Genomic DNA, 21972 nt, shown 5'->3' with positions numbered 1-21972 from the left:
ACTTGATCAGGATAATGTTTATACAGAATAGGCTCCTCCCAGTAATAGTGCTTCATCTCCGAATAGAATTTCTTCAATTATTGCCTTGACATCTCAGGAGGTATAACCTTTGCAGCCAAAAAATTTACATAGTCTGCAAACCATGGAACATCTTTACAAACACTTACTTCAAACAACTACTCATCAGGAAAAGAATCATTAATATGATGTTTTTTATCAAAATAATCCTCATCAACCTCCAATCTAGACAAGTGATCAGCCACCAAATTTTGTGTGCCCTTATTATCCTTAATTTCCACATCAAATTCTTGTAACAACAAAATCCATCGAATAAGACGAGGCTTGGAATCTTTCTTGGTCATAAGATATTTTATCGCGGAATGATCTGTGTAAACAACCACTTTATTCCCAATCAAGTACAGCCTAAACTTATCAAAGGCAAACACTATGGCCAACAGCTCCTTCTCCGTAGTTGCATAATTAATTTGAGAATCATTCAAGGTATGACTTGCATAATAAATCGTTCTAAATACCTTGTCAACTCTTTGTCCCAACACTGCCCCAACTGCAAAATCACTGGCGTCACACATCAATTCAAATGGAAAATCCCATTGAGGTGCTACAACTATAGGTGTCGAAATCAATTTATCCTAAAGTATCTTAAAAGCTTTGTGACACTTCTCATCAAAATCCAACGAAACCCCATTCAATATCAAGGTGGACAGCAGCTTCGAGACCTTGGAGAAATCTTTGATAAATCTCTGATAAAATCCCACATGGCCCAAGAAACTCCTCACTCCTTTAACTGAAACTGGAGGTGGCAAATTCTCTATCGTAGAAATCTTGGCCCGACCCACTTCAATGCCTTTCTTAGAAATCTTGTGCCCCAATACAATTCCTTCATTCACCATAAAGTGGCACTTCTCCCAATTAAGTACTAAATGCAACTCTTCACATCTCCTCAAAACCAACTCCAAATTAGTCAAACACTTGTCAAAAGAAGACCCATAAACTGAAAAATCATCCATAAAAATCGCAATCCCTTTCTCAACCATGTCAGAGAATATTGCCATCATACACTGTTGAAATGTGGCAGGTGCATTGCATAGACCGAATGACATGTAAAAGTTGTTTGCTCTTGATCCTCCTGTGCAATTACAATCGGATGATAACCTGAGTACCCATCTAGAAAACAATAGTAATTATGCCCCACACTACAAGAAAAAATTATTTTAATAACACCAAAAATGTGTTATCAAAATGTGTTATCAAAACATACGATAACACTTTCGGATGTGTTAAGACCGACTATGTTATCGTAGGTCAGGGTACTTTACATAACACTTTATCAGTGTTATACAGATGTGTTATTGTACTGTCAACGATAACACAATTTCTGTGTTATTTTAATATATAGATAAGTGTTGAATTATGTTATTTATAGTCGATTATATAACATTTTTTTTGTGTTATACTACACTTTAGTATAACACATTTTTTGTGTTATACGACACTTTAGTATAACACATTATTTGTGTTATATAATGAAGTTTGCATAACACAATTCTTTGCATAAAAAGTGTTATTGTAATAGATATTATAACACAATTTTCGTATTATTGTTATATTTAGATATGTTTAAATTCTCATTATATATATTATTTATATAACACTAATTTATTCTATTATATTTTAATTTTTTTATATAATTAAAATTAGCTTTCTAATATATACTAGCATCATCAACTGAACTTGATTTTCAAATAACAAAAAGTAAGAACATTCAACATTGTATTAACAATCCACAAATTAGTTTAAAACATTCAACAATGTCATCAACAACAAAATGTTCTTTAAGTATTCAAGGAGTCTTAAATATTCAACATAGTTAAAAGTTACTACTTTCAACACAAATAAATAAACAAAGTTATTACTTTCAAGGAGTCTTAAGTATCCTTTTCTACTTCGCTTGTCACATCTGCAAAATAAACAAAGAAATATTTTATTGTTATTATCTAGCATCACAAATTACTTCAAGAAAAATGCTATGGAAATTATATCCAAGAAAGGACACCACATACAAAATAATGAATTCACAACTACACCAAAGCAAACAAAGAAACCAAACACTAAATTATAAGACATTGGTTATTTTTTTAGTATGAAAATGTACCTCTTGGAATAACTTTTTTAAAAGGCCATGCAACTGTGGAACCAACTGCTTCTTGTATTGTAAGCATCGCATTATTAGGACGAAATAAGTAAGGTTCTGGTACAAACTCCCTAGCTTTTTGCTCATATTCCACCGTTGCTCTACAATTTTAGAGCATACGCTAATAATCAAGCACTGACACTTAAACTTATACCCAAAATAAAATATATGATTTTGGTTACTAACCTGTTAAGATGGATCCAACTTTTACCCATCTCCAACGAATTTGAATTTGATGTTGTTCTCTTAATAAAATCTTGTTTTTTGTCTGGGTTTAACAACTGTTAGACAAGACAATCACATTATTTGCGGTTGTAATTTCAAGGTCATGACAAGGTGATTAACACACATGCTTTTAAAAGAAAACATGCCTTGGTTGAATTTTAGGTCATCTTAAAAAAGAATTTCAGGTCATACCAGTTAAAAAGATCATTTTCTTCAGTTAAATATCCTATATTTGCTATTTATCCTATGAATGATTAAAAATGGAAGAATTCCTTTATTGTTTTGGGGTTAGTTGTAGAAGAAGAAGAAGAAAAGAAAGGCCATTAAGTCAATGTTGTTTAATAGAGAAGTTGACCATATTGTTATTTTCGACCTCAATTGTTTTGTGGGTTGTAAATATATCAATGAAAAGGCCTAGTGGGCACTGGCCCTTTTAATTTGATTAAGAAAAAAAGGGATATTATGTCTAGTGGGCAGCAGACTCTACATCATGTGCTCTTAAGAACTTGTTCCTCTTGAGAGTACAATATGATTAATTCAGTCTTTTCAATCTGTAAAAACAATTGGTTATATGATCCAAATGGTGGTAACCAACCAAAAGGAAAGAAAAAGGAAAAGACATTGATCTCTTTTGTTTTTTTTGTTATTATATTTTTGCTCAAGATTATTATTTTTATTATTATATTTCATTTCTTGGTTTTCTTTTAAATTATGGCTTTCTATTTTTTGTTATACTAATCATATCAGCCACTGTTTCTTATGGAATGAGCATGCATTTAAACATCATTTTTAACAAAACAAGTGTCATATATCTCACAATTCAGGGCCAATTTAAGAAGCGTACCTAGCCATCTGTTTGTTAGTGTGACCATTTTCTATTAGTATACATTATAAATTCAATCTATTGTACTCACTTTGTTTGGACCTACTTATAGGCTATATAGATCATCAGAATACATTTTGGTTTGGTTTGGCAATCTATTGCGAAACTGCCTCAAAGTTCTTACTTAAGGAACTTCAGACTTTTTGACTGATTTTAATTTGTAGGAAGTGCATGTGTGTTTGATTTTGCAGTAAAATGAAGTTTCAACAACGAACAAGGGTAAGATTTTCAAGCTAGCAAAGGGGTTCCATGGGGTACACTATCTAATACTTGTTTCATAGATTTGTAATTTTGAGTCAGATTGTATATTATATTCTCTGTCTGTACACGATTGTAAGGGATTGCTGATGATTTTGGTCTTATTATGTAAGTTTTGTAGTATTGATCTCAGAATGAATCCTGCTCTAAGTCTTAGTTTTGTATTCAGTTTCTTTTAACTAAAAACTATACAAATAGTTTAGTTAATGCTCTCCTTCAGCTGCACTACAGAATTAGAGAAGGATTCATTTTGAAATCAATATTAAAGATAATAAATAGTAAAATATTGTGTACAATTTATGAATGTGTAAATTACTTTTGTTTTTGTGGCTTGAAAAGCTTGTTTGCATTTTATTATGGAGATTTATGTTGAAATCAGTAAGGCAGAGTGAGTTTCACTTATTTTAGATAGATTTTCCTTTGATTGAAAACCTTATAGTAATTTTTGAGGAACCAAAAACTAGAGAGAACTACTGAAATTCCTCATTATTAATTAATAGACAGTGCTGGTATAGACCAAAACCCTAAACATTACAAGGTTGAGTTAGATTGAGAGGCTCCCCTTTCCCAAAGATTGCCAAATTCTTGTCTAAGTAAATCTCACTCTCTATCTACAATATCTTCCCAACCTAACAGCCCAGACAACTTCTAACACAAGTCTTTCTTATTGGAGGCTTATCTAAACACAAGTCTTGACCACCATTTTTTGTTAATTCTGCTGGTTTATTTTCTATCCATTTACTAGTCCCTAGTTCAAGAGATTCTAGTGTTGTGTTTAATTTAAAAATTAGATTCTAAAATAGTAGCCACTAACTAATTGGGTTTTGATCAAAGACAAGATTTTAGCTTGGGTTGTGGCAATTAAATCTAATCTATACATATGGAAATAATGAAAACAATATGACTAAATGAAAAATCTAATCTATACATATAATGAAAAATCTAATCTATTCATATAAAAGCTTACCTAACCATCTATCAATACCAAGTCAAAAAATTCAAACAACACACAATAATTTTCTTCCTTATATCACCGCAGCACACAAACAAATTTTCTAGAACCTACTTCACTAATACACACAAGTTTTCAACCTTCCGTTATCACCGCAGCACACAATTTTAATCTCAGAACCTACTTCTCTATGGATGAATATTTAAGATATTCAAACTCCTCTAACATTTTAAAGATATTAATAATAAGAGTTAAAAGAACAAATTCCGTACCTCTTGCAAATTAACTTTGTAATGCTCCTTGCCAATTCGATCCCCAACCTAAAGAATATAATCAATACCTAAAAGATTAATACAAAATTAAAATTTGTGAATAGATATTAAAACAGCCTTTGAAATCAAAATTTTATCTAATTCGATCTTAAAATTTGGGGTTAAAATATATACACACATTTACTTTAAAGGCATTTTAAGTATGACTTAGTAAATTTTGACAAAATGGATAGGAGAGTGTACCTATTTCACACAATACAACAATAAGTTTTGATCGTTTCCTAAATATATGGGATTAAATGGTAATTTTTCCATAATTGAATTGTTTCTTTCCGGGGATGATTGAGATGTTATTATCCAATAATTTTTTTTCTAAGGGACATTTCTACTCTAATAGAAATTACAGATTATATATTGAATATACTCTGGCTGAAATTACAGAGAGAAATTGAAAGGGTAAAGGCTGAACTAAAATTTAGAAGTGATAACCAAAATCTAGGCAAAGTAAATGAGAAATGACCAGCAAGGAAAATGAGTTCATCAAGCGTAGCTAATGAGTGAAAATGAGAAATAACCAACAGAATATAAGCAGTAAAAAAAAGAACTTAGAAGTGATATTCTTTCAAGGCAAAGTAAATGAGACATAAATTCATCAAGCATAGCTAAAAATGAGAAATAACCAGCAGAATATAAGTAGTAAAAAAAAGAGCTTAGAAGTGATATTCTTTCTAGGCAAAGTACAGATATAAAGATTGTAAGAACCCAAACTATAAAAATTGGGAGCTGATATTCTTTCAAAACATCAATTAGGATCAAAATTTTATATGCATTGTTAACGTTCATTAATATGGATTCATATTTCTAATCAAACTTGTATGTTTCAATCTAATCCATGCAACTTTCAAAAAAATAATTCCCTACAACTATCATCACCACTCACTAACCATGTATAATGACTTTGATGAAATATTTATTTGTAAACTAACTTTCAAGAAAAATGTTTACAAAATCACTTACAGGTTATACCACATTCTTTTCTCTTTTTCCTTTTCAAAATTTAAAATCATAAATTAACCAATATGGAGTGTTGCTGTACTATTATATTAAAATTTAGTTCCTACCTTGCAAGTTGATAATGAATCATGTGATCAAAGTTTAATTACCAAATAATAGTGTTAAAGTGTATATATGTACCACTGGAGAGAGAGAGAGATTCAAGTTAATTATATAGTGAACTGTATGCATCATGCTGGGAAATTTGGGTTCAGCTTTACACAATTCCCACCACCAATTGATATATAAATTAAATAAATAGTAGAGCATTAATTAGTGGGATTCAGCTTTACACAATTCCCACCACCAACTGTATGCATCATGTTTGGCTACTCTGACAGATGAAAAATAAGCACTTCTAGTTCTTCTATTAGTGGGATTCAGCACATATTTTATAAATTAAAAAAATCAGAAAATTGCATTTAGATAAGACAAGACATGACTATGTCAGCTTGACATAAAGCTCCTCCAACCCCAATCAAGTAAAAAAGTATTCAAAATAAAATGCCAGAAAGTGTTTGTAATTTTTGCAAAACTATTTAAGGTTCAATGATATGTTTAAAGCTCTCATCACAATCGTTATGACAGCTCATAAGATGTCAATATTAGAGAGCTGATATGTATAAGAAGAAAATAACTTCATATACAAGACATAAGCTCACACATAATAGCGTGTAATTTTCCTCCTAAACTCTAAAATAGAAAATCCAAAACTGCACAGGAGGGAATTCAGACGAACTAGACTCAGGCCTCCAAGATGAAGCTTATCGCAGTGGACCTGGAGGTGGACCTTGGGGCATAACTGGAGGTGGAGGTGGAGGTGGAGGTGGAGGTGGCAGCTGTTGGCTGTTCAAAGTTTGATAGCTAGAGGTGACACTAGGAACTGGACATCCAAAATTAGATGGTTTTGATTAGGCTTACTTAAAAAGAAGTAATAAAGAGTATAAATGGTTGTGCTAATTCATTAGTCTGAATACCACAATAAACTAAGCTACAAAAACCAGCTTCAGACAGTGCTTTATGTTCGAAGCCATTGCCAAAAAAAGCAAGGAACATTACAAACGTTTGTCAAAATGCAAAGCAAATGAATGAGATGTACGTCCCCCATCAAATCATGCTGACCATCAGCTTTCGTACAGCTCAAAGGTCAAAGCACACATTTTTTTAAGAAATGAATAGATACTAAAAAAAAAAAAGGAAAATACTAAAATTTGTAAAGTACTCAAGTGAATATCATGCAAGAGTTCTAATCGATCAAACAAAAGCACACAATTAACAACCTACATTAGACACCAAGGCATTCATAAGTTTGTGCATAAATACAAAGAATAGAAAAACAGAAATGAGCAAAAGTTTCCTGGTACATTAATTTAACAGTTCTAACCATTAAATATATCAACATAATCATAAAACTGAAGCCATTGAAATTACTGAAAGCCAATCAGATATGTGTATCATTGTAGTCTGTAAAGAGTATGTAAAGGCTATAAAAGTCCAATTAATAATCATGAGACTTTCTATTCAAGTGGGGCAAATGAATGAGCTGATCTTAACTAGAAAGAATGGCAAACTTGGTTGATCAGTCTGTGTTTTTTTCCATAACAAGTGCCTAAATAGTGCTATGATCTAATAGAATTATGGTAATGTCTTATGTGTGTTCTTTCTCTACTGCAATAGAGAAAAGAAGAAGAAAAAATATATGCTAGGGTCACAGAAAATTTACACTAAATATTTAACTACCCATATATGGTCCAACTTTAGAAAATATAAGGGGATAATAACTATGCCACATTCTTACAATTGGAATGGTTCTATATTATTAATAGAAAATGTCACATACAGCAAAGATGAGCGTTGAAGATAAATTGTAGCATTTTATAGCAAACCATCTTATCTAAGGTTCGTACAGATATAGAGGGTAGCACCTATCTATTAATCATATTTATAACAAATTGTTGTTCAACTAACACAATTTTTTTTTCTTAGAATAATGATTATTATTGCCCTAGACAGAAAGAGCTTCTAAACATAAACCAGAGCTACTCAAGTGGCAACTATGCTCATGATTGTGAATGATAAAATAATACATTTTTTTGTAAAATTAGCTAGAAGTTTATCAACGAATCACCAAATTTATTTTTACAATCAAGAAATGTAATCTATTAAGGTTTACCATAGCAATATCGATGTTATATGTTTGATTTTTCATATCTGTTTTAGTAACCATATTTATTGTGTTATGAGTTTTGTGCTTAATCAGAAAGAATGTGAACTTGAAGTGGTGGGTATGGATGCAACAGAACAAGAAAGAGAGGTTCTCTACTGTTTCAGGTCTGAAAACCTATGTAATCACAATAAGAGAACAGATATGAACAGATCTACCAAGCTAATTTTTTTGCTAACAGATCTACCAAGCTAATTTTTTTTTATGGCAAATCACCAAAATGGAAAACAGATAGAAAGTAAAAATATGGTATAAAGGGAAATGAAAAAGGACACAAATTTGAAATTCAAGTTATAAATGCTAACCCAAATGCTGAAAAACAAAATCATATTTACAAATTAAAAAATTAAGGCTTGCTCTCTAATAAAAAATCAGTTCTATTCATACTAGTCTCAAGAATTACATGCTATAAAGTCTATTGTTTACTTGGTAAATTATTTTATTTTGAAAAATAGACCAATCATAAACTAAGCAAAGTGATAGAAGTCAAAGATAAATTAATCCTATATCATAAAAGAATGTAAAGAAGAAAGAAGGAAAAAAGTTAGTTCATCTAATTCTCTTTAAAGACTTATTACAAATAGTTTCAGGGTTTAATCTAATATTTTGTATCCATTCATGATAAGCACCCAATTAATGAATAAACTACATTTATACAAGGCAAAAATAAAAAGGAAAAAAGACTCACATCTGGAACAACAATCTGATCCTCAGAGTTCTCAATCAGTGGGGCATTAGATGAAAAGCTTCGATTTCCAGCGCTGGCAATGAACTGTGGCTGCTCAGAATATTTAACAAATCACACGAAAATATCACTTAAAAGTAACTAACTCTTTTGCATTTTATCCATTTATGTCAAAGTTAATACTAGATCTAGCCAAACTCCTCTAGCCTCCTGCAGTATAACTGCAACACAACGACCCCTGCTTTTAATAAAGAACATAAATAAAGAAAGTTCATGATACCTTAATTGTACTTAATATATGAGGAGTAATTTCAAGGAGACATTTGTTCAGTAAGATGAAACTATAGATTTATTAAGAGTGTAGCAACAAGGGGTTACTTTTATGATGCTATATAAAATGTTGATAGAAACTCAAACTAAAAAAAAGAAAAGCAAAACATATAATAGAACAAAAACAATAATCATAAAACAAAGACAATCAGATAAATAAGCCAAAACATAAAGTTAAAGTACAATGCAATATAGTAGTTGTGGCAACCATGAGAAATTGTTATATGTTATTTAATATACGTTAAAGATAAATAGATAAACAAGAAAATATATATAAATATAACCCATTAATTTTTGGAGCTGATATAACATATATTTTTAAAGCTATTTTTGAAAGAAATGTGAATCTGGGTCACTAATGCAAAACAATAATACAACTAGCAACCAAATAAAATGAACAAGAAAGAAACATGACTCAATCCAAACAAACCATGATATCATATATGGCACGGGGAAGAATATACATAACCCTATAAAAGACACTACAACCAATTCAACAAACCCAAATTTGAGACTAAGTGGCACGGCAAAGAAGATGCAGAAAGGTCATGTAAAATCCTGCTATAGAACTAGTGAAGTTCTCTTGTTTTCTGAAATTAGAACTAAATATATGGCAAGCATCTATAATCAAATATTAAAACTAAACACAATAAATGAGGAAAAATATGGTCTAATATATGACAAGAACTTTCAACTTGCAAGCATCTTAAATCTAGGCTCCCTTGGCAATATATAAGAATAAAAATATAATAGAAACATTAGGCCAAATGTGGAGTAGAAAAAACAAGAAAAGATAAATAATTGAAGTAAATCTTATAATTACCATAAGAAGACAACACAGATAGACCAGTTTCTCAAGTTTTTAAGAACCTGCATATAGAGTTTTATCATGAGATAAATAAGATGAGACTTCGCTCAATGAATGAAGAGATATGCAGCTAGTTATATGACACCCAACAGAGATACAACAAGCAATTAGTAGCAAATCACAGCTCACAAGAGACAAAGACCCGAAAACTTAAACTAATAGATCCTAAATCTATACATGGTAAACTATCACAAAAGCTTTCAGTTTTTATCTTCAATCTGTACTGTGAAACACTTTCTCAAAAAATAATTTCAGAAGAAAAATAAAAATAATTTAGCTAGCACTGTTACCAAAAGTAAACTGAAAACAATGGTGAACCTCATTTGCACAATACAAAAATATCAACATTTAGGGAATTAAAGTATAGCAGAGGACAAAAAGAATGGAGCACTTACCCTTTCAATTAGACTATGGGACATAGTTGACAAAAGACTTTAGAGATTGAAAAAGAGACTTCCAGTATCGAAACAGAAGGCAGGGTAGTGAGATCCCTTTGCCAACACCCCAAGCCTCTTCATCGAGAGCCCGTCGTCGTCGCCACCTACAGAAGATAAAGAGAGGGTGAGCAAGAGAAAGACGAGAAAAAGGAAGGTACCAAGATACCTCTGTCGTAGTACCGAGATTCAAAATCAGTGGTCATATAATAATAAAATCCCACAAAAAGAATTATAATTATGCTTCATCTTAATCAATTGACTATTCTCCTTCACGCCATGGCAAAGAACTAGCACCTTTCCTCATTTAACTACAACAATATCAAAGTTCAATAATAATGTAAATTTTTTATCATCAATAACCTTAACTACCATATCAAATTCAACATGACACAAAGGCTTAAGTCTTTTACATATGTTTCGATCAGAGTACTTTGAATTTTTTTTTGTAGCAAGAGTACTTTCAATTTAATAACAATATAGAAATATATATATGTATATATAACACAACCCAAATAAATCATTCAATGTCATATTAAGAAAAACTAATGCAGTACCAAATTTTGGTTTTCAAACAATCCACTTTCATTTCCCATGATTAAGGGTAGTCATGACTATAAAACTTTTGGCAATTTTCCAAATAGAAGAACTAGTCCTTACTCAATTCTATCTCATTACACTCCAGCTTGTAATTAGGTATACTTAAATTTCTGTGTTCTCCCTTGCTGATATACTCAAAGCAATGCTCTGATACCACAATTGGAACCCCATGGTTTCCTACAGCAACAGAAGCCATGTGCCTGTACATTATATCAAGATCAATCAGCTGAGTCTTGAAGAGTTAAAGAGGCAATAGGGGAAAGAAAAATTACTATAGATTTTTTCCTCAAATCTAAAATATTTGTGTATTTTATATACATATATTTACCTTTCTCACCGAGTACGTCATTTCAAGATTTATATAATTATACTTTACATTCAAATGAATCTACTGGCAGTGTTTGTGCTTTATCTAACAGAAATATGAATGAACAAACAACTGTGTATCAATATCTAAATGTTTGTGCATTATCTAAATGGAGACTTGGTGTGGTACATGCCCAACTTGGGAAATAGACAAAAGATAATAATATGGCAACAATAACAATATCAATTATACTACTAATAATGAAAAATTTTAGTTTCCGTTTAAGTAATAAAAACAACACGTGGCCAAGCACAGAGCCAGCTCATTGGCAGTTTTTTTTCTTTCCTTTTTTAAATTTTCTTTTAATAGCTAAAAATATGACAAAGCTCCAATGAAAATTTGAAAATACAAAAGCACCCCCATGAGCTAAATTCAAAGGTCATCTCTGTAAACGATAGACAAATTGAGAGATTTGGGAGTGTGAAAAGTGATTTATGTATTGAATAAATAATTACAGATACAAGATAGTTTATATACAATAATTAAGCTTGACCAAACTAACTCTAACAAACACAGATACTAAATACAACAATGACTAACAAGAAGCATCTTTAAAAATCCTACCAGCCCAAAATGGAGGCACTCCACTTAACAGAATGTAAAGAATCACTCCAGCACTCCAAACATCTTTAAAAATCCTACCAGCCCTTTAGATTGTGGCTTTTCCTAGAGGGTTCAATATGAACCACATTGAGATTTCAGGGAAATTGAGTGAATCAGTCACCACATGAAAACATAATTTTCTTTGGTTCCTTCACAATTTTATGACAAGAAACAACGATCAAGGTCTAATATATCTATTTCATACCAACAATATCATGGAATCCAGAATAAGTAGTTACAAGTGTAGAATGAAATAAAAGCCAAGAAGCCACTGCAACATTTTTTTACCATTGCTTAAAATATGCATTATTGGGAAAGGAAACATAGAAGAATAGTAGGAATTCAAATTACCGACGCTGCAGAAATAGTGGAGCTAACAACCACTGCACATGCCAGAATATTATCAGAGAAGACAACATAATGATGAAGGTTCTGATCATGCAAAAATTTTAGCTTCTGTTGCTTGGGAAACTGCCTCTCTTCTGGCTCTAAAGCAAAGCATTCGGCAGTAAGGCGCATAGCAAGACAATGGAGCCATTTCGAGGTAGTTCATGAAGCAATATGGACAAGATATGCTGCTTGCTTCTTTTACGATCGGTTGTGTGAGCCATAGCACAGAGCTTAGCAGCCATGGCAGAGCAATCAAGGAACACCGCACTGGCTTTAGACAATGAAGTTTCCATGTGTCTCATTTTCTGCAAAGCATTGCAATATCACGGGTTTTAGATTGAAATGAATCTCTGGAACTCACTATTACAGAAAACAATTAAGAAATAAAACAAAATTATATACCTCCTGGACAACTCGAAATCCTTTGTACGCTCACCAAGTGATCGCTCCACCTCTTTAATTCCACCTCTTTAATTCGTAGTCTCACCGATAAGCAATACTATAACCTAGATGCTCAAATGGTGAAATGAATATACTAATCTGGCACTTCATTTTTAGACAAAGTTACAAATACCAAATTGCTTCTCACAGATTGACCAACCAACACGAGTGGGTGCTGCCCCAACTTAAAACCAGAGTAGTAATATTCGAACCATTCCAATCGCAATTTCTCGTCCTCGTTTATGCAAATAATACTTAAAAATTCAAATGCATTTGGCTTTAGCAAGAAAAGGGAAGATAGATAAATGAATGGAGGAGGGCAGAACCTTAGATTTTGGAGCTTGCCAGAGATAGAAGATCAGCGCCTCAAAGTTTTGGGTTGAGTAAACTGGAGATGGTTAGAACTGCACGGACTTTGGGTTTCCGCTGTGACTGGGAGGTGACTTGAAACTTGGTGCTTGGTGACCGGTGGTGGCTACTGACTGGGCGGTCGGTCGGGGGGGCTGGGAATTAGTCAGGTATCACAATGACAGCAAAAACTATAAATACACCATAAACTAAAGGTACTCACCTCAAAGGAATTAGTCAGGTAACCACGCATTGTTGCAAATTCTATTTTGTAGATGGTCAAGAGTAAATCGATAGCCCCTGAGATATGTTGAAGGTCTCGGGTCTCAGAAATGTTGAAGGAATTGAATGAAAGGAATTTTCATGTCTCTCGGGTCTCTCGAATGGAATTGAGGAAATGTTGAAGGAGAGGAAATGGGTCTCTCGGGTCTCTCGACTGGAATTGAGGAAATGTTGAAGGAGAGGAAATGGGTCTCTCAGGCCTCACAAATTTTCAGGTCTCAGGAATGAAAAAAAAGGCTAAGTGGCGGGTCTCACAAATTTTCAGGTCTCATGAATGAATAACAAAGGCTAAGTGGCGGGATGGTGTATATTACCGCCCTTTTTTCATGCCCAATATAATACTCTAGCATAACACTTTTTTATCAGTATTATATTCATGTGTTATGGAACTGGGTATTTGGTGTAGTGCCACCAACCTATCCAACATTTGATCAATAAAAGGCAAAGGAAAATGATCTTTCCTAGTTGCCTTATTCAACTTCCGGTAATCTATACATATCCTCCAACTCGTCACAGTCCTTGTTGGAATCAGTTCACTACTCTCATTCTTCACTACGGTCATGCCACCCTTTTTAGGTACTACTTGTACTGGACTTACCCAAGAACTATCAGAAATAGGGTAAATAACTCCAGCATCTAACCATTTCAAGATCTCTTTCCTCACCACTTCTTTCATTGTCGGATTAAGTCTTCGTTGATCATCAATAGTCAGTTTAGCATCGTCTTCCATAAGAATGCTATGCATAACTATCGATGGGCATATTCCCCTTATATCAGCAAGAGTCCACCCTATAGCAGTTTTATGAGCCCTTAACACCCTTAACAACTTCTCCTCCTCTACTTCCGAAAGAAATGATGAAACTATGACCGGAAGAGTCTCTTTCTCTCCAAGATAAGCATAGCGTAGATGTTCTGGTAAAGCCTTCAGTTTTAACACAGGTGGCTTTAAAATCAATGGTAATGGTCTTTTCGGTACCTCTCCCAATTCTTCAAACTTTTTATGCTTCCACAGCTCATATGATTTTATCCACTTCAAATAATTTAACGCCTCTTCATTATCCTCACTATCTACATCATCAACTATAAGACTTATTTCGAGAGGATCTTCAATTAATTTTCTTCTCCCTGCTACTTCTTCTACCACATCAATTGAGAAACAATTGTCACTTACTTTAGGATAAGTCATAGCCTTGAACACATTAAATACTACTTCTTCCCCTTGTACTCTTATCCTTGACTCTCCCTTTTGCACATCTATCAATGCTTGCCCAACTGCTAAAAATGGCCTCCCCAAGATAATAGGAATATTCTCATCCTCCTCCATATCAAGAACTATAAAATCAGCTGGAAATATAAACTTATCCACCTTCACCAATACATCTTATATAATACCACGTGGATGCTTCACAGATCTATCAGCCAGCTGCAATGTTACTGTGGTTGTCCTAGCTTCACCCAAACCAAGTCTACGAAATACTGACAAAGGCATTATATTAATACTTGCCCCCAAATCGCAAAGTGCATGCTTACATTCAAACTCCCCAATCGTACATGGAATAGTAAAACTACCAGGATTTCGTAACTTTTGAGGAAGTTTCCTTTGCAAAATCACACTACACTCTTCTGTTAACGCTACGGTTTCATAATCACCCATCTTTCTCTTGTTAGACAGAATCTCCTTCATAAACTTCACATAGCTGGGCATTTATTCTAATGCTTTTGCGAACGGTATATTAATATGTAGCTTCTTGAACACCTCTAAAAACTTTGCAAACTGCTTATCCAAATTATGCTTGCGCAGCCTTTGTGGATATGGAATTCTAACATGATGCTCAATACTCACAGGTGGTACCTCTTCTTCCTTGCTAAGGTCTTCGGTAACCTTTTCTTCATTAGACTTCTCTTTGTCTATGCCTTGTGTATTCCCCTTCTGAACTTCTTCTTCTGACAGATTCTTCTTTGGCCCTTCATACCTTATTCCACTCCTCAAAGTAATAGCTTGACATTGTTCCTTAGGATTAAATTCTGTAGTGCTCAGCAAATTTCCTTGAGCACTTTTAAACATTAAAGTAGCCAACTTCCCTATTTGAGTCTCTAAACTCCTTATGGACGCCCTGGTTTCAGTCATAAATTGGTTAAGTACATCAGGTTAGGGTTTAGCTGATTTCATTGGCATTAGGTGTGGTAGTCTATTTTGTGGTTGATAATATCCAGGTGGAGGTTGTTGGTGTAAATGTTGTTGTTGATATGGTTGTTTATTTTGGGAAGGTTGATAGTGTGGCTAAGGTGGAGAGTAAGGTTGTTGAGTGTTTTGAGTATTGGACAAGGAAAAATTAGGATGGTTCTTCCAACCTGGGTTGTAGGACATGGAATTTGGATTATTGGGTTGTCTCTGGTACTTCCCTATAGCTTGTACTTCTACCATGGGCATGTTATTCATATCTAGAGCAGGGCATTGGTTGGGTGGATGTGTTGTACTTCACAATTTACACACAAGTTTTGAACTTGCATTGCTTGAGATGGGAGTGTAGTCTTTTGTAGTTGCTTTGTCAAGGCTGCTACTTGAGCTGTAAGCATTCATATAGCATCCAATTCCATCATTCCAGCCACCTTCTTTGGTCGTCCCCTTTCAGTTGGCCATTGATAATTATTCATCGTCATCTCTTCTAATAGCTCATACGCCTCATTAGCACTCTTACTCATAAAAGCACCTCCCGCCGCAGCATCTCTAATTTTCCTAGTTGTTCCATTCAACCCATTGTAAAAATTATGCACCAACATCCATTTTTCTATACCATGGTGTGGACACTTCCTTAACAACTCCTTAAATCATTCCCAAGAATCATACAGTGACTCTCCTTCCATCTGATAAAAATTATTAGTCTCTCCCCTTAGTTTTGCAGCCTTCGCTGGACGAAAGAACTTGCAAGGAACTTCTGAGCTAACTCCTCCCATGCAGTGATAGAATTTGCCTGTAAATATATCAACCAACTCTTCGCCCTATCCCTCAGTGAAAATGGGAATAGCCTCAATCTTATAGCATCATTGCTCACCCCATTCATCTTGAACGTAGCACATAACTCCAGAAAATTAGCTATGTGTATATTGGGGTCCTCCGTTGGCATACCTCCAAACTAAACAATTGATTGGACCATTTGAAGGATTGCTGGCTTATTCTCAAAATTGTTTGCAGCAATTGTTGGTGGTCTGATGCATGAGTGCACTCATGTTACAGTAGGAAGTACATAATCTCTCAATGTTCTTCGTCCTTGCTCCCTTGGAACCTCTGCAGCCCCTTGACCATTATTAGCACTATTTCCCAAATTTTCATCCATGGTAAACTCCAATCTCCTCTTTGTTTTCCAGTTCTGTCTGCGCGTTCTTTCAATTTCTAGATCTATTGGTATAATCTCTTTTCGTCTATTGCTTCGCATATACCAACAATTCCTAAAACACAACAGAACCTTGACCCAAATAAATGTTAAACAGAAATAAAATAAAATAAAATTATCAAATTAGAACAAATAACAATTAACTGTGATATTGGAATTTAAGTCCCCGGCAACGGCGCCAAAAGCATGATCTATGAAAATTTACAAGCAAGTATACGTGGTCAAATCAAGTAATATATAGTAAGTAGAGTGTCGATCCCACGAAGACTGCTTTCCAAATACCACTAATTGATTTTCAAATTCTATTTGGTGATTTAAAATTTAGATGAATAATTAAAACTGAAATGAATACTCTAAACTACGAACAGAATTTAAATAACTTAAAACAAAGCAATGAATCAACTAAACAATAATAAAAAGCCTAGGAATTAATTTTATCAACTTTTCATTCAATTAATTTTACTAATCAATTCTAAATCTCTTCTTCCTATTCTAATAGCAGGTTAATATAATCGATTCCTATTCTTTTTCAAGATATAAGATCTCAGTCTATATGCAGGTTTTCTACATTTCTGTGATAAACTTGACATATAAAAGGCATTAAGCAAAGAAACCTATTTACTACACAAGTCATACAGGTACTTTCGTCCAATATGCAACCTGTGTCTATATAATGATAGCATATTCAATTCTCATCTTTCGAATTTTGAATCAAAACCATTAAATCAAGTAAATAGTGATCAAATATTTACCAGCATCAAACAAACATCATATAAATTAGAATAGAGAAGAAGTATCAATAGAATATCATAATAAAATTAAATAGAAATCCCAATGACTACAATAATCCCTAGATAAATGAAATTAGTCCATAGATAACATGATGGAAATAACATTCAAATAATTACTCATAGAAAATAATCTAATGAATTCAGATGAAAAAAATTCCAGAAAGTTAAAACCAGAAAAACAATCTAAATCACCAGTCTTTTCTAGATCTAGGGTTTTACAAAATCATAAGTTCCTATCAAAATCGCATAATAATGTTGCTTAAATAGTCTTCCGAGATTCTCAAGTGAAAAGATTGTTTTTCCCTTCAAAAAGTGGTTCAAAATATGAAAAAATATGTTGACAGCGCTGTGTATTGAGCATTGTAACGCTATAGTCAGAGCCAAAATACCCTAAATATTATTTCACTGGCACTGTAGCGCCCTTGATGTAGCACTGGGGCACTGCTTTGCTGTTCTTGATAGCGTTGTAGCGCTGGCTTTGTAGCGCTGGGGTACTACTTATAGATTCATTCAGACTTCATCATCTCCTCCCTATCGCTATGGTGCTACTTTGATAACGCTATAGCGCTATTGACAGTAACATAACTCATACATATTGACCTCTAAAAACACGATTTTCTCCAAATTATATTTTCTTCCACTTTCACTTTATTTCACTCTTTTCACCAACTTAGCAAGGAAAACTTGAAACATGAACAAACGAGCATAATTCTGCAATATAATAATCCTAAACTAACGAAAACCAACCTAAAAAATATACCATAAACGAGCCTAAAACTAGTTTATCAGTTAGTAGGGATGGAATTAAGGTATATCTGGTGAAGATTGAAACGGTCAGAGATTGGCCAAGACCGAGGAACGCTTCAAAGATTAGGAGTTTCTTGGGATTGGCAGGGTATTACAGGCGCTTTGTGGAAGGTTTCTCCAAGGTTGTGTCATCATTGATAGAGTTAATCTGCTAAAATTAGAAGTTTGTTTGGTTAGACAAGTGCAAAGACAGCTTCCAGAAGCTTAAGAAGAGTTTGATTACGGCCCCGGTTTTGAGCCTTCCTACAGATCGAGATAAGTGTGTAGATTATTGTGATGCTTCGAGGCAGGGTCTAGGTTGTGTACTTATGCAGCCAGGGAAGGTGATTGCCTATGCATCACATCAGTTGAAGGAATATGAGCAGAGATACCCCACACATGACTTAGAGCTTGCAGCGGTAGTTTTTGCACTGAAGCTGTGGCGGCATTACTTGTATGGTGAGAAGTGTGAGATATACCCTTACCACAAATGTTTAAAATACTTCTTCACCTAGATGGATCTGAACATGTGGCAGAGACGTTGGTTAGATTTGGTAAAGAATTATGAATGTGAGATCATCTATCACCCTGGGAAAGCCAACGTGGTAGCAGATGCCTTAAGTAGGAAGGGTCCGGGACAATTATATAGTGTCAGACAGATATCGAGGCGATTGGATGATGACATGATTAGAGCAGGGATTGAGTTAGTAGTGAGTCGGTTAGCCAATATCACTTTACAGTCTACTCTCTCAGAGAGAATCAAGGAGAAACAGTTAGATGATCCACGGTTGGGGCAGATTAGAGGAGACGTCCTAGTTGGAGTAGCTAAGGACTATATTGTGTCAAGTATAGGCTTATTGAGGTATAAGGATTGGGTTTGCTTATGATGGACACCGGGATCAGATGGGAGATTCTGGATGAATCCAATACTACCCCATATTCTCATTATTCGGGCACCACGAAGATGTACCGGGATCTAAAATCTTTATATTGGTGGCTTGGGATGAAGAGGGATGTGACTGAGTATGTGACAAGGTGCCTAACCTGTCAGTAGTTCAAGGCTAAGCATCAGAGGCCAGCAGGGCTTTTACAGCCTCTGGATATCTTAGAGTGGAAGTGGGAGGATACTACGATGGATTTCGTGATGGGATTGCCCAGGACAATGGGCCAGCATGACTCTATTTGGGTCATCGTGGATCGATATACGAAATCAGCTCATTTTCTACCAGTGAGGATGAATTACATTGTTGTCCAGTATGCAGATCTCTATGTGACAGAGGTAGTTCGCCTTCATGGGACTCCAAGGTCTATCATGTCTGATAGAGACCCCATCTTTACTTCCAAGTTTTGGGAAAGTTTGCAGTGGGCGATGGGTACACAGTTGAAGTTCAGCACATCTTATCATCCTCAGACTGGTGGTCAATCCGATAGGACTATCCAAATATTGGAGGACATGCTGGGAGCATGTGTGTTGGACTTTGAAGGATCCTTGAGTAAATATTTTCCTCTGATAGAATTTTCTTATATCAACAACTACCAGTCTACCATTGGGGTGGCACCTTATGAGATGTTGTATGGTAGGAAGTGCAGATCGCCCATTCACTGGGATGAGATGGGTGAGCGGAAATATTTAGGTCCTGATGCAGTTCAGAGATTCACCTAGGCTATCGAGAAGATTAAAGCTCGGATGCTCGAATCTCAGAGTAGGCAGAAGAACTATTCAGACCCGAGGCAGAGGAACATAGAGTTCTGTTAGAGAATATATGTTATTGCTCAATGGAAAAGTGGAAAAACCAAAAATACAACTCTATGCAAAGAATACAATGGACAAGATGATAGATAAATAGGTTTATAACTCAATAACCAACAATACAAGTAAATGTAGAAAAGAGAGAAAGAAGAGAATCATTAGAACAAAACTCTAAAACAAGAGATACCAATAAATATGTAAATAGAAATAGAAGAAGAGGATTACAAGCTCAAAATAATAATAATACAAGAAGAACAACTGAATGAAAAGATCAATGAAAAACACAAACTCACACTCAACCAAAGTGTAGAGTAATGGGGATCACCAACTTGAACAAGGTTCAAAACCTTTGTCCAAAAGCTTATTTCCCCCTATTCTCTAAGCATTAAGAGATCTCTCAAGGAAATAGCTCTCTGGAATAATCAAGCCTCAAGGTGTATTTTTCAGCCAAGTGCTTTGTGGATGAAAAATGGTGTGTCTTACAAGTGAGCATTAGGCTCTTATTTATAGAGTTTTGAGACACCCTTTGAATTTCAAATTCCACCAACCCCCATGGCTGTTACCAATGATTAATTGGATGTTTTATGGAATTAAAATAGAGATTTGGGAGTTACTTGGCTGTTAGAAACGTTCAAAATTAGATAAAAAAAACTGAATTTGTATGAAGTTGTCAGCCACTAGGGCCGTGGCGCTTGTTCAAGCACCGCGGCCCTTGGTCATTTTCAGCAACCAATTTTTTTAGTTTTTTTTCAAAACGTTCCAATTTATTCCCATTTGATTTTGTAACTTCCATACACAATATGGGACTTAAAATCACATCTCTATCAGCCATTTCTCATATGGCTTTATGAAATCCAATCTCAAATGTGTAACATATAATATACACATTATTGGGTAATATTTGGGAGCTACAAATTTGTAACTTATTTTGTAACTCCAAAATATGTCATATTTAGGCACACACATGTGTCCAATTTTGTGACTCTCAATAATATGTTCCAAGGTGTGACAAATCACATTTTGTCACATTATTCAATCTAATATTATATTATATGAAATAATATAACATTCCCCCACTAGATTAAATAATCACTTTTGTAACACTTATTTAATCAATCAAACATTATATTAAAATATAATATTCCCCCCACTTGATTAAATAATCACTCTCTATAGAATCCTTTGCATTGGTGCATAAATTAAAATGTCTTTCGACTTGAATTTTAACTTAGTGTAATTATCACAAAGTTTGTTGAAATTTTGGTTGCCGAAGCATTGAACCACTATCCCTTGATAACACACACACCTTTGCTATGTTCACTTGAGAACTCAATGTCTCGCTTTTGCACCGTTAATGTCCATGTACACATTCCATTCATAAACTTTTCTTCAGAATGACTCCCAATTCTCATGAGGGGTAGCACCATCCCTCGGTCTATATAGGTAGAACTCTTACAGTATTTTGTTACCCTAAAATACTTGTCTTTTCAAGACTGAGTTCTATTAAAAAAACCTTTCGGTTTTAACCCTCATTTTGGTAACAGATGTGACAAAATTTGAGTACTACTATCTATTCACTTGATTGACTTGTTATTACCTATTGAACCTAATACTAGTTTGGTTACTAGTATTAAGAAAGGTTACCATCAACCGTGAATCTCTTTAGGGAGTCTAAGTCCCATCTCTTGAGATGTAAAATTGATTTCATTTGAATCATTTCTTTTCTCATGTATGCATACTTAGACACTCTCATTATTTATTCAAACTTTGTTGCTATCCATAGTTTGATTAAAATAGTTACCCCTTTAAAATAGTGATTTTGACCA

At 34.1% G+C, this 21972-nt stretch overlaps 1 protein-coding gene and 1 non-coding gene across 2 annotated transcripts; one reads left to right on the top strand and one right to left on the bottom strand.

Annotated features, from left to right (window-relative positions):
* Positions 1-14808: 14808 nt before the first annotated feature.
* On the bottom strand, positions 14809-15555 carry LOC133785147 (uncharacterized). The gene is made up of 2 exons (XM_062224403.1): positions 15253-15555; positions 14809-15105 (listed from the first exon to the last, which is right to left on the bottom strand). Exons 1-2 carry the CDS (start codon positions 15553-15555, stop codon positions 14809-14811), a joined length of 600 nt encoding a protein of 199 aa, XP_062080387.1.
* Positions 15556-16218: 663 nt separating this feature from the next.
* Positions 16219-16325, top strand: LOC133787710 (small nucleolar RNA R71). Its single transcript, XR_009872713.1, has one exon. It is a non-coding gene; the product is annotated as a small nucleolar RNA R71 (small nucleolar RNA).
* The last annotated feature ends 5647 nt before the right edge of the window (positions 16326-21972 follow it).

The sequence above is a fragment of the Humulus lupulus genome, chromosome 6, assembly GCF_963169125.1.
Source record: "Humulus lupulus chromosome 6, drHumLupu1.1, whole genome shotgun sequence".
NCBI lineage: Eukaryota > Viridiplantae > Streptophyta > Magnoliopsida > Rosales > Cannabaceae > Humulus > Humulus lupulus.
Note: the sequence above shows the minus strand (reverse complement) of the source record. Positions and strands in the feature narration are given on the sequence as shown.